At 39.4% G+C, this 14,521-nt stretch overlaps 1 protein-coding gene across 1 annotated transcript in view; it reads left to right on the top strand.

The window, feature by feature from the left end:
• Nucleotides 1-6,913: 6,913 nt before the first annotated feature.
• LOC149299793 (solute carrier family 23 member 1-like) overlaps nucleotides 6,914-14,521 on the top strand; it is a 48,506-nt gene continuing 40,898 nt past the window's right edge. The window contains exon 1 of the mRNA XM_089486056.1: nucleotides 6,914-6,943. Coding sequence (XP_089342182.1) covers nucleotides 6,914-6,943 — 30 coding nt within the window. The remainder of the gene's footprint in view (nucleotides 6,944-14,521) is intronic.

Here is a 14,521-nt window from a genome sequence, read left to right as displayed (position 1 = left end):
TCACCAACAAGTATATTTATAAAGCTGATTCTTATCAGACAAGTTCTAGCTACTTGCAGTCTGGGGCTAAACCCAAATAAATGAATTTTCTTTTGCCACACACGCTGGGCTCAGAACACAGAGTTATCATGGGATGAAAGAGGGACTGTCCCTACTAAAGATGGACACTTGGGAGATAATAGCATATCAGGGTGTGTTATCACATCACTTTGTCATGATGAACACGGTAAAATGGGACCTGCTATTAGCATTATGGAAATTATACAACAATGCCATCCAGTTTTCTAAATATACCGTATTTGCTCCATTATAAGACCAGGTTTTTTTCAGAGCAAATGAAAAGGTCTGCGCGATGGACGCAGACAACCCCCGTTGCTAACCACACCTCCTTCCGGCTGCAGCGTAAGCTGTCTACGCGAATCGCGTAGACATCTACACGCTGCCCCGACTGCATAACAGGGGAGTCAGAAGCACCGGTAAGTTTGGAGGAGGGAGGGGGAGGGAGTGTTAAATGGGGGCTTAAGGCATTTCTGCAGGCAGAGTGTTCTATGAAATGCCGTTAACCCCCTTAATGCCACTCTTATATTATGGGGCACAGTGGCATATAGGGGGTATAAGGCATTTCTGGGGCAGATGTGCATAACTTGGGGACAGGTTGGAAAATAGAAGGAAATAGAAGGAAATAGAAGGAAAATAGAAGGAAATAAAAACCAAAATATTTTTCTCAATCATAGCTTTTATTAAAAAAAAATAGTTTACATGAATTAACATTTACTGGTAAAACTTTTTTCCTATAGGGTCGTCTTACATTCAGGCTTTTTCTTTTATTCCTAAATTAATATTCAGATTTGGGGGGGTCGTCTTATAATCGAGAAAATACAGTAATTCTTTTCACAACCACATTGTAAAATCTATCAATTTAACATCACAGAATTTTAAATATGATTGATTTTATATTTTTGTGGGTCACACATAAACCCCTTCTAATAAAGCATTGAACAGTGTGAGGCTTCTCACAAAATAAATAATCAAGAGGCCAAGACAATGCAGAGTTACGGTGCTTCTGGGTTGAAATGTTGCAGGTTTTAAAGTAAAGCCTTTCCTAATCTACCACTCCGAGGACCCCAGAGCATTCAAGAATGTGAAGAAGAATACACTTCCCATTTATTATAGCCATAACAAGGAAGCCTGGATCACATTAGCATTGTTATTTCCACAATATTTTCAATCAGAACGTAACCCCATTGTAAGGCTAGTAGCAGCTGTACTTAATTTTCTAAGCCTTAAGGTGTCCATTTTTCTTTTGAAAAGTGAACCCAGGAACACGTTATGCTTGAATATGTTTTCCCAATAATCTAGTTATACAAAGACAGGATTAATAGGATCTCTCTATTGTGTAGCAAGCTTATGTTCAACAATAATTAATACATGTGTAAATAATAAGTCTAGTGACTAAAATCCCAGTTGTCAGTTGAGTTACTGAGGTAACCACTGCAATTTTGTTTATTCGCTCAGTTAAGCTGTGTTGAGGGCTGGCAAGTTTAAAAGTTTGAGTTTTCCACTGAGTTGTGTCAACTTTCAAGTGTACAATCAAGTTTTTGGTCCACTTGAATGATTTGTGTTTTGCTATGCTTTCCATTGCAATTCAAAACATATGAAGAGTCAACTTACTGAATTAGGTGACTGGAAAAGCAGGCCTTGTGCCATATACCACTTAGGAACCAACAATATAGCGAAAAAGATTTTTTTTTTAAATGATTGTAATAAAAGTAATAACAGTTTTCTATTATGGTACTGATGACTAAACAAGTGTATTTATTCATGCTTGCTAACTATTAAAATTTTCTTGTCTATACCTGAAATCCATAAATACTGTAACTAAATAATGTTACATTCCTATTACCTACTTGTTGTGTTTCATTCTCCTTATGCAGGTGCATGCATATATTATTTGTTTTCATATATCAATGTGTAAACATGTTTATTCCTATTCATAAGTGATGTCAGCAAGCTAATAAAATGCATAATACTGTACTACCCTCTAGAGGCTAATATGTAATATAACATTTCAATTCAATACCTTTTTATTGTGCATACATAGAAAAGATGTTTATTTTGTTTATTTATTTTGTATAATGTGTTATACAAGCAGGAAAATGTAACTTCATCTTTTAATAAGGTCTCTGTGAAATTTTTGTACCAAATCCAACTTCAACTCAACTTGGTGGAAACATTCTTGAGCCAATCCAGGCCTCTAATCAAATCAGTAAAGTAGACCTGGAAAACACAACCAAAATAATGACAGAATACTTAAAATGCCCATTTAAATGAAATACCAACCACACTCAGTGGCGTCTCCAGGTTTCATATTTAGGGGGGGCACATGGGGGGCCAGGGACCAAAGTAGGGGGGCCAATTATAAAACGGTACATATACACTATATATATATATATATATATATATATATATATATATATATACACACACACACGTTAGACGTGCATTTTTAACTACATAATGTGCACTTATCTCTTTGAAGTAAAGACTGTGATTAAAATATGATTTCAAAATAACAGCTAAAGTGACAGTTATTTTTCATTATTTAATATTAGCCCCTGCTGACAATATATATAAATATTAGACCCTGCTGCAGATATATAGAAATATTAGACCCTGCTGCAGATATATATTAATATTAACCCCTGCTGCGGATATATATTAATATTAGCCCCTGCTGCGGATACATACTTATATTATACCCTGCTGCCGATATACATAGAAATTATACCCTGCTGCCAACATATATTAATATTAGCCCCTACTGCCGATATATATTATTAGTCCCTGCAGCCAATATATATAAATATTAGCCCCTGCAGCCAATATTTATTGATAATAGGCCCTGCAGCCGATATATATAAACATTAGTCCCAGCTTCCGATATATATTAATATTAGCCCCTGCAGCCAATATATATTAATATTAGACCCTGCTGCCAATATATTTGCCACACTGACTGCAGATCAGGGGAAGACAGTGAGAGTCAGTGCAGTGTTCCCTCCTTCTGACTGCACCGTGACATTGAGAGGTCCTCTCCCCTGTAATCATCCCCAGAGTCCCTTTGTCCCCTCATTCACTAAACCATACCGCTCTTTTACTTACACCCTGTAGTTCAGGTATAGATCAAATAAACAACACATGGAAACAGCACATGCAACTGAATGAGATTAAAAAAAACCTTGTATTTGCAGGTATACATAAATAATGTATGGAAACATAGCATTGCAGGTATAAACCAACAGAACACACAAACCCAGCATTGCAGGTATAGATCAACTGGAAATCACATGTACACTCAGCACTGAAGGTTTAGATCAAATAATCAACACATGGAAACAGCACTCCAGGTATTGATCAACTGAATAAGACATGCAAATCCTATATTTGCAGGTAAACATTAATAATGTATGGAAATATAGCCGATACAGATGAACAGAATGACACAAAACCCAGCTTTGCAGATATAAATCAATTGGAAATTACATATAAACTCTGCATTAAAGGTATAGATAAAACCCCCTAAATTACAGGCATAGATCACTGGTCACACACCCCAAAGCCAGCCCTGGTGTCCACACTGCCCACATAGAACCTGACCAGCACCTAAGTTACACATTATGTCAACTTTGTCCCCAAACAGCTGAACGTACGCCGTTTTTGTCCCATAAAGACCTCTCCCTCCCAATCTATCCTATCTACCCCCTCTCCCTCCCAATCTATCCTATCTACCCCCTCTCCCTCCCAATCTATCCTATCTACCCCCTCTCCCTCCCTATCTACCACATCTGCCTCTCTATCTACCACATCTGCCTCCCAATCTATCCTATGTACCCCCCTCTCCCTCCCAATCAATCCTAACTATCCCCTCTCCCTCCCAATGTATCCCATCCACCCCCATCTCCCTCCCAATCTACCCCCTCTCCCTCCCAATCTATCCCATCTACCCCCCCTCTCCCTCCCAATCTATCCCATCTACCCCCCTCTCCCTCCCAATCTATCCTTATCTACCCCTTCTCACTTCCTATCTACCTCTTCTGACTCTCTAACCCCCTCCTAACTTTCTAACCCCCCCTTTGAAGTTCACTTACCTTGGGCTTGTCCAGCGGTGAGATCGCGAGGTCTCTGTATCCCTGGTTCTGCCGGCTTCACAGCTGGGCGCCGGATATGACGACATATACCGGCGCTCGGCTTGAAATGCCGGCACTGCGAACCAGGAAGAGGCCTCGCGGTCGCGGAGAAGAGTGAGAGGCGCCGAACGGTTGCTGAGAACTTATTCCTCAGCAACCGCTCGGCGCCTCTCACTCTCTCCTCCGGGTCTATTAAAAAAAAAAAAAAGCCGGCGTTTCAATTGGGGGGGCACACCGGGGGGCACAGCATGATGTAGGGGGGGCCATGGCCCCCTCTGGCCCCCCCCTGCCGACGCCACTGACCACACTTGCCATTAATCCTCAACCCAAAAAATACCTACTTGAAAAAAAAAACACCCACATACCATTTGCCCCAGAGAAACGCTCTTTTAAGAAATGCTCCCCAAGAATGTCCATATGAACCAACAGGTCCTAACATTATTTGTATTTAAAATTTTCACACATATAATGACCCTTCTTGAACTCCTATGAAAAAACATAAAAAATATTTCTGAACCATCTTTTTGTGTTTTTAATCAGAAAAAGGACCCTTAAATTATTTTCCTATGCAAGACTGTTATTGTAGTTTACTGTGAACTCCAAAAGGTTCATGCACCAGGCCCCACTCTTCATGTTTCTACATGTTTGCTTAGAGCAGTGGGGGTTCAGAGTGAATGTACTACAGAAGAACGTAGGTTCTTAGTATTTTCATATGGTGAAAATGTAATAAATAAACTTTCCTCTTTTACACACTCTCATTCATGTAGCCTCTTTAACTCCATTATATCTATATTATCTCCATTGTATATATTTTAAACATCACCAGAATACTTTGGGTTATATGTTATGGAGAGTTTAGGTTGCCACATCATTAATGTTGATGACTGTTTTTGTGTAGTCAATTTGGAAGCTTGTCGATTAACCAAATATAGGTATGAAAAAATAGAATAGTTAAAAGATAACTGTTCATCTGTCCTGGAATTTATAGAACAAAATCTGCATATGATTATATTGAAAAAAACCTTAATTCCTGATATTTATTTGGATTTTGTCAATATTCATTACTGTTAATATACTTTGTCTATTAATGCCAACATTTTTTTGTTACCATTGTGTTTAGAAGTAATATAAGGAAGTTTTACATTACTGAGTGGGTGGTACATAAATGGAACAGTATCCCATCAGAAGTGGTAATACAATGAAGGAATTTAAACATGCATGGGACAGGCACAAAACAATTGTAAATCTAAGACAAGACAAGGGACCGATTAAGGTCTGAATATCTACATCATGAAAATGGCCAGACTAGCTGGGCCCTATGGTTCTTATTTGCTGTCAAATTGTATGTTTCTATTGTGCTTTGACCCTACTTTAATCATTTAATGTCTTACACTTAAGGGTCTAAAAATTATTCTTACAAAACACTGTACTAAGCAGATGCCAATATAAGTGAATCATTCATATACATATTAAAATAACTAATGTAACTAGAGTCATTACCCATTAACCCAACATAGTGCAGACAAGGACACTATTACCGCAAGTAAAGGTAGTGTCCAGCAAATAACTACTATAACATTAACTCGTTTTCCCTGTATCCTTTTCCAAATACCATGAAAGTGCTGAAATAACTAAAGCTAAAATTTACCGCTTGGAAATTCAGCACTATTCTAAATGTTTAAAATTAATCTTACAGAAACCATTGGATCAAATTATTTGTTCTCGTAGGGTATATATAAATCTGTAACACATATCCACCACACTCACAGACAATATAGTTTACTAAAGGGCAAATACTAACAAACAGTGCTTTCCTATGTTTAAATCTGTCTCAAGGGATCTCAATAACTTGGCATACAAATAACACATGCTTGTTGCCTAACCAGGACAACCCAATTTATAGACATTTACAAGTGTAAATACCACTTCAATTAAACGCTGGGACCTTAAGCCTTTTAAATTAGAACCTGGATCAGCCATAAAAAGCAGGCATAGGACCTTCTATGTAGGAAGACCATGGTAAGGCTTCAATAGCCACATGCCACTAGAGGTCATAGATGAAAGAGTAGATAGCAAAGGAGGACCAATCTTCCAAGATAACATTCTGACTTCCTAAAAAAAATATTTAGCACTATAAAAAAAACATTACCCAAAGCCAAACAAATAACCTACATTAAAGCAACAGACAAGGTGTCCTTGGCCTATGGAGGTATATCACATGTGACCCCTGGTAGGTTACCAGCCCCTTAAAGTTAATGTTTTACACAGGATAGGTCAAGTAAGCACTGGAATTACATAAATAACAATTCACCTGTTTTGCCACAAGAATTAACAGTTTTATTTTTTAGAAAAAATGGTATCCACTATTTATTATCTTCAACACATTTGCATATTACTATTTGGTGTGTGCATAATGTAAAGGTTAAACCTGATTTGAAAAGAACTTTGTCATGTACCGCATTCCCTAAGTGGATTATGCTAAACATTAGCCAAAAAGGCTAAAATCGAATGTACAGAAGCAGATGCTGTTGGAATAAGATAGGAGGAATGGTCATGACACGAGAAAGTAAATAATTACAAAGCATGCATGTTTTTCCATGTGCCACATATAAATGTCAGATTGTTCAAATGAATTATGAACTCATTTCCAGAACAAGTCTTTCTTCCTAGTCCAAAATCTGAAAATGACCTCCCATAATAAGAAGGAAAGAAGTAATTGCGTAGAAATGGATGATGCTAAATTACCAAAAATTGAGGTAAACAACAGCACGGCTGGTGATACACTTTACTTTACATGTCTCACAAATGTTTGTGTTAACATATTTTGTGTGTACTATATGCATGACCCTTTGTAACATGGCATGATACGTATGAAACAATGTATCTTCAACTTGTCAATAAAAGGAAATGGACTAAATCTCTGCTGTTTTAAGGCAAACATTTATGTCACAAATGTTTCATATATGAGAAACTGTGTTAATACCTTAAGGATCCAGGTGTTTTGTGCTGTAGGACCATGTTTTTGCTATGTCAACCTTTATGTCTTTAAACTTTACTTAATTCTTTCTTATTTAGCCCACAATTATATATTTTTTTCGGGACAAGTAGGGCTTCTCTTAAAACAAAATTCCTATATGTAAGACACTATTAAATTAAAGGGTAAAAAAAATACATTCACATTTTTACAGGCATACAAATTATTCACAGCCAGTATAAATGTGAAAATTGGTAGTAATTATGCCTGGGTGTGTCTAGAGAAATTTAACCCAATGGTCAATTTCATTTGGTTAATTGGTGGATTTAGTAAATTAAAAGGGTAAATTACTTTTTCACATTAGGCCAGATAGGGTTGAATAGCTTTCTTTCCATCGATAACTGAAATGACCATTTAAAAAATGAACTTTGTGTATATTAAAATTGGTTTGATAATCTGACACATTTAAATATGACAAATATGCAAAAAAAGTAATCAGGAAAGTGGCAAATATTTTTTCACAGCACTGTATATCCTGTCCACACCCCACCCATGTTTCTCTCACTACCCACCTAGTATCCTCCCACTAAAGGTTGTGAGGGGCTAGCCCTGCCCCAGGGGAGCCAACCCTACAAAGTTCCCAGGTGTGGTAACCGCTTGAACACGGTGTGACAATGTGTGGAATTCCACACAACATATTACAAACAGCAGAACTACCTAGATTTTTATATGCATATGTAACTGACATAGAAATCATGGTGTAGTGTGTTTCTGCAAAGTACCTAGAAAATAACACCCATTAAGCTTGCTGTTTGCAAATGACACTTGAAGAAAGTAACCTTTATTATTATTATCATCTATTCATAAAGTCTCGGTATATTCTGTAATGCTGTAAAATGCAAGTGCCAGAAACATCTGGCAATTTAACCCTTCAATAGCAAAAAAAATTGTAGTTGACCATGAGTTTGATCAAAGCAGGTTAAACAATGTATCTTGATCCTTAAGCAACCTGTAGATCTCATTAACATTCCTAATGAAAGTGGAGCTATGGGTGTTATGAACTTTGTGTCTGTTTTCCAACTGGACACTTTTATGTGTGTGTTTTGTAGTAATACACTTTAATTAGATATCCCACTTCACACAACATATGGTAGCAGCAATAAAATGTGTGCACCACCTATGTCATGGCTCATTTAAAAAAAAACAAAAAAAAACAACTACCAGAAACTAAAACAAATAAAAGTTATCTGATAATTCTTATTGCAAGGTCTCATTCAACATGTATTATGTTCCTAATTTTACAGAGCTAAAATTTAAATTAGTAAAACATTGGAGTTAACTTTTTAACTACAATTCAGCGGCATGTACAATAGTGTTTCAGTTTGATGGTCTACCTGGGAGATAAGGGGTTTATTCAACAAACATTGTGTTGTGGTTAGATGAAAAAGTTCATCGCATCACATTATATATGAATTATGAACATTAGACACAAAAAATGGTCAGGGTGGGGTGATCTAGATAAAGGAATGTACTTTCCCAAGGTAAACAACATTTGGCTAAAAAAGAAACAATGTCTCCAAGATACACATTTGGTACGGGAAAAACATGCATAAAAATTTGAATGAGTTAACTTGCTTGCAGATCTGGCAAAGTCCAAATGTGGTTGAATACCTTTTTGATTCTTGCAAGGGCCTCACTTAGTGCTTGGTTTCAGATGGTGGTTTGCAGAGGTAAGGGAATGTTTCATTAAAGTTTTTTCAATAGATCGCCTGTTTCTCATATTATGATTCTTTGCCTCTAGATTGTAAGATTATTTGGGCAGGGCCCACCTCAACTGTTCTTTCTGTAAGTGCTATGTTATATACTACTTGTTATGTCCTGACCTACCTATTGTACAGCGCTGCAGAATATGATGGCGCTATGTAATACAATAAATAATAATAATGATAATAATATAGTCAGCATTCACGATTAAAAGGGACTCAGTTCAGGAGATCTTGGCAAACATCACGTGATAATTTAATTTAAAGGGTATAAATCAAGTGAGAGTAAAAGTTAGTAAAGCAGTATCACAATTTGTTAGTTGTTTTGGGGGGTTGTTGAGGCCTACCCTGATTTGGAGGGTAATAATTTATCATTATTTCATAAGGATGAGGTACACCTCAATGACATTGGGAAGGATATGTGACTTTTGGATAAGGCTGTTTGATCATGGAGGAGCCAGCGCATTCAAGGGGTCAAATATGCAGGCCATCCCAGAGGCTGAAGGGTCCCATCTTTACTTTGGGCATAATCAATTTGCATTTAGATGGTTTATTGATGTATTGTGAACACAGGAATTAAGTTATAGTTTTTGGTTATTTCCTGTGTGTCGAACGGCTTGTGGGTAATATCACTATAGTACTTATTTGTAGAGGAACCGTTGAGTGGGATTAAGTTTTGGTCACATTGTTGTTAGTGCATTAAGGGTTAATGTTGGCAACCCCTCTCTCTTTTCTGATAAGTTAATAAATAGGGTGTGTCACAGTGTGGTACTTGTTTAACCCCTTAACGTCCGATGATGGGCAAGGCACGTTAGACACAAACGGTCAGGTAATGACATTTAATTAACCCCTTCGTGACAAAGGCTGATTTTACTTTTTGTACCCTTCGTGACAATGGCCTTTTTAACATTTCTGCGCTGCTCGTGTTTAGCTGTAATTTTCTTCTTTCCCGTTTACTGAACCCACACACATTAGATATTGTTTTTTTCAGGACAAGAAGGGCTTTCTTTAGATGACATTGTTTTGATTGTATCTTATTATTTACTACTAAAAAAAGTATAAAATATGGTGAAAAACTTAGAAAAAAATGACTGTTTCTATCTTTTAGTTGAAAAATCTTTTACTCATCTATAAAAGGTAATGAAAAAACCTGCTAAATAGATTCTACTATTTGTCCTGAGTTTAGAAATACCCAATGTTTTTATGTTTTTTTGCTTTTTTCTACCCATTATGGGGCAATAAGTACAGGTAGCGTTTTGCTATTTCAAAGCCATTTTTTCCAAATCTGGTAATTCTTCCCCCCATGTGCCATGTCGGGTATCTTTGAACCCGGCCAATGCAATTTACCCCATCAAGTCATATATTTTTGAAAACTAGACACCCCAGGGTATTTCAAATGCTAGTATTTTAACTCTTTCCATGCACCATATCTACCACCAGTCTTTGTCAAACTTTGTGGTAGTCATTTTTTTGCATTTGTTTTGCCACACACATTTTACTTCAGGTATGAATTAAAATGTTCTCGTTTATGTCACTATCACAAAACACCCCAATATGTGTTCAGCAACATCTCCTGAGCGCAGTGATACCCCACATGAATGATTTTGCCTGGCTGTTTGGGGGCAAAAGGGCCACATTTGGGGCATGCGCATTTTTCAATGTTGAACTCTGGCATTTGGGGATCCACTGCCCATGCCCTATTTGGTACATCTTTGAGCCGGGCCATTTCAGTGTGCCCAATAAACCCATATATTTTTGAAAACTAGACACCCCAGGGTATTTCAAATGCTAGTATTTTAACTCTTTCCATGCACCATATCTACCACCAGTCTTTGTCAAACTTTGTGGTAGTCATTTTTTTGCATTTGTTTTGCCACACACATTTTACTTCAGGTATGAATTAAAATGTTCTCGTTTATGTCACTATCACAAAACACCCCAATATGTGTTCAGCAACATCTCCTGAGCGCAGTGATACCCCACATGAATGATTTTGCCTGGCTGTTTGGGGGCAAAAGGGCCACATTTGGGGCATGCGCATTTTTCAATGTTGAACTTTGGCATTTGGGGATCCACTGCCCATGCCCTATTTGGTACATCTTTGAGCCGGGCCATTTCAGTGTGCCCAACAAAACCATATATTTTTGAAAACTAGACACCCCAGGGTATTTTAAATGCTGGTATTTTAACTCTTTGCATGCACACATTTTACCACCAGCATTGTTTCAAAGTTTGCAGTAGTATTTTTGTGTGTGTATTTTTCCCACACACACCTACTTTATGTATGAATTTACAGCTCCTGGTATATGCCGCTGTCACACGACACCCCAATATGTGTTCAGCAACATCTCCTGAGTACAGTGATACCCCACATGCATGAATTTGTCATTTTTTGGGGGAACTAAAAGGCCACATTTGGTACATGTGCATTTTTCTAATTGGAAATTAGATGTGTGGCCATCCTTCCCCCGGTGTTAATTGGGACCTTGTTGAACCTGGCCAATTCAATTTACCCCATCAAATCATACCTTTTTTAAAAGTAGACACCCCACGGGCATTTAATATGCCAGTATTTTAACTCTTTCCATGCGAGAATTGTTTTAAGCTAATATGCTAATTTTAGGACTTTCTCACAAAAATATATTTTTTATATATATATTTTATATTTTGTTGCCTTTTTTAAAAAAAAATTTTAAACATTTTTTTTTCAACTTGGAGGTTCCCCTGATAGTGACATCAGTGGGAAATGATTTTTACATTTTACTGTTTTTTTACTATTTTTTTCTAATTATTAATTTTATTTTATTTTTTTATTTATTTTTTACTAATCACAATGTGATTAGAAAGCTGGGCTCCATTGACTTGCATGGTGAATGCAGTACCTGTATTCAACCTGCAAGTGGAGCCAGAGTTCTCTAGATGGTCTGGAGACCGTCTAGCGAGCTTTTAAAACTTGCTTGTTTCTCTTGCAAGGCGGCGGCCATCTTCCTTGATGGCGAAGATCACCGGCAGCTGCGGCTGTGACCGCTCTCCGGAGCGGTCACAGCCCACCGAAAGGTAAGTGTTTGGTGTCGCTGGATGCCTCCTGATCGAGGCATTCCAGCGACACCATTTAAGTTTAGGAGGCGATCGTTGATCGCCTCCTAAACGCTTTTAAAACGGGCGTCCGCCGCCATACAAAGTATGGCGGATGTTGACGCCCCGTGGAGGGGCCAGAGATGGCCCCTTCGTGCCGATCGCGGCGTTGCTGAATGCCTCGATGTCGAGGCATTCAGCAACGCTTTTTGGGTGCAGAAAGCGAAAGTAGATCGCTTTCTGCACCCGTTTAAAGACGTGCCGGTCCTGGCACGTCAATTGTCGTAAAGCACATGCTTTTCCGTGTCGTGCCAGGACCGGCAATTGTCGTTAAGGGGTTAAACAAGCTTAGATCACTTTCTTCGTTTAAATGGTATTGCTGTAATGCCTTGATGTCGAGGGATTCATCAACACCGAGATCGGCATCAGGGACCATGTCTGGCTCCTCCCTGGGGCGTCAACGACCGCCATACACTGTATGGCGGCAGACAGGGCCGGCCCGAAAATGGCATTTTGCCGCCCCAAGCCCTTTTTTTTGCAAGCGAAAAAGAGAGAGAAAGGGGCTTTTCGCTTACCAAGCTGTCAGTACCCGCTCGGCGCCCCTCTCTCTCCTCTGCAGCGAGTCTCCCTGTTCGGTCTCGGTGCCGGCATGTAATGCCGAGTGCCGTAAGATTACCTTATTTCCCGCGCTCAGCATTACAAGCCGGCACCGAGACCAAACAGGGAGACTTGCCGCAGGACTGCTGAAAGATAAGTACAGGGGGGGGTAAGGGTAGATAAAAGGGAGGGAGAGGAAGAGTAGATATGGGGGGGGCGGCAGGGACGGAGGGAGAGGAAGGATACAAGGGGGGGGGCGGCATTTTCAAATTCGCCCCAGGTGGCATTTTGTCTTGGGCCGGCCCTGGCGGCAGACGCCCATTTTAAAAGAGTTTAGGAGGTGATCAACAATTTTTATGCAGTATAAGTATTCACCATCAAAGAGAACCAGGGGCGGGCTGGGCCGGGGGGCAATCATTCCGGGCCAGCCGGCAGACGAACATTCAAAGCAGCCGCAAAGTTCCAAACTAAGCGGCTGCGAGCGGGATTGAAAGTGGCTGTCGTGCCAGTAGCGTACCTATCGGGGGCAATCTGCCCCGGCTGCCGCTCATCTGAGGGGTGCCACCACGCCGGCACGCCTCCATAGACGATGTCAAATCCCGGCGAACAACACTGAAGCCATGCCCACCGTCTTCCATGCTCACTGCACCGCCAGAAGCACAAGACACAGAAGAAGAAGAAGAGGAATAACGAAGAGGAGGAGGAAAAGTGACAGTGACAGAGGAAAGGTAGGAAACTATTCAGGGAGAGTGGATTAGTAAGTGTGTGAGAGTGATGGGTGTTATGCTGTAGTTTATGTTGAATGTTTGTGAATGAGGGTTTCAGATAGCATGGGTGTGTAAGTGGGGGTTAGCATGGCATAGGGAGGCTGTAATCACATTCCTATCATGCCCAGGTTCCAGCATGTACTGGCTGCCTGGGCATGATAGTAGTGTGATTGCTGTTATCAATTATATTTTTTTGGCCAATTTTGGTGTGTTAACAACACTTTTATTAAAAGTAAATAACACACAAAATTTGGACAGAAAAATTCAATAACAGTATATATATATATATATATATATATATATATATATATATAAAATTACTAACAGCAATCAAACTGACCTATCATGCTAAGTCAGCCACTACATGCTAGAGCCTGGGCATGATAAGATTGTGATTGCTGTTTCTTTAATATTTTACTAATCACATTGTGATTAGAAAGCTGGGCTCCATTGACTTGCATGGTTGAATGCAGTACCTGTATTCAACCTGCAAGTGGAGCCAGATTCTCAGGAGGGTCTGGAGAGACTCTCCTGAGGACTCTTTTCAACTTTTTTTTTTAAAAGGGTGCCGCCATCTTGCGAATCACTCGCAGTGGCGGTTGTGACCACTCTCCGGAGCGGTCACGACGCGTCCTGGGGTGTGTATTTGGTGTTGCTGAATGTCTCGCTATCGAGGCTTTTCAGCGACACCATTGAAGTTTAGGAGGTGATCGTTGATCGCCTCCTAAACTCTTTTAAAACAGGCGTCCGCCGCCATACAGTGGGGCCAGATCTCGGTGTAACTGAATGCCTCGACATGGAGGCATTACAGCAACGCCGTTTAAGCGAGGAAAGTGATTGTTGATCACTTTCTAAGCTTTTTTAATTTTATGACGGTTCAGGACCGTCAAAGGTCGTTAACAGATGGTTTTTGCGTGAAGGCCCAAAGGTCGTTAAGGGGTTAACTCCCTGACGGATTTCTGCTCCCATTAACCCCTGCGATGCTGCGTAGATAAGGTAGGCTAGATGGGGAAGGGACCAGGGAGATTAGTAAACAAAGATGAACATGAACACGAAGATTCTTCGTGTTTTGTGTCTTTGTCTTCGTATACGTTTTGCCGCCGCCATGTTCTTATGTTCAGTATTTGGGCTGAACATCGAAAACGCACCCTTTGTGTT

Source organism: Sceloporus occidentalis, unplaced genomic scaffold (assembly GCF_023333645.1).
Source record: "Sceloporus occidentalis isolate IW3139 unplaced genomic scaffold, rSceOcc1.0.p SCAF_28, whole genome shotgun sequence".
Taxonomy (NCBI): domain Eukaryota; kingdom Metazoa; phylum Chordata; class Lepidosauria; order Squamata; family Phrynosomatidae; genus Sceloporus; species Sceloporus occidentalis.
This window is presented reverse-complemented; position numbering and strand designations above follow the sequence as displayed.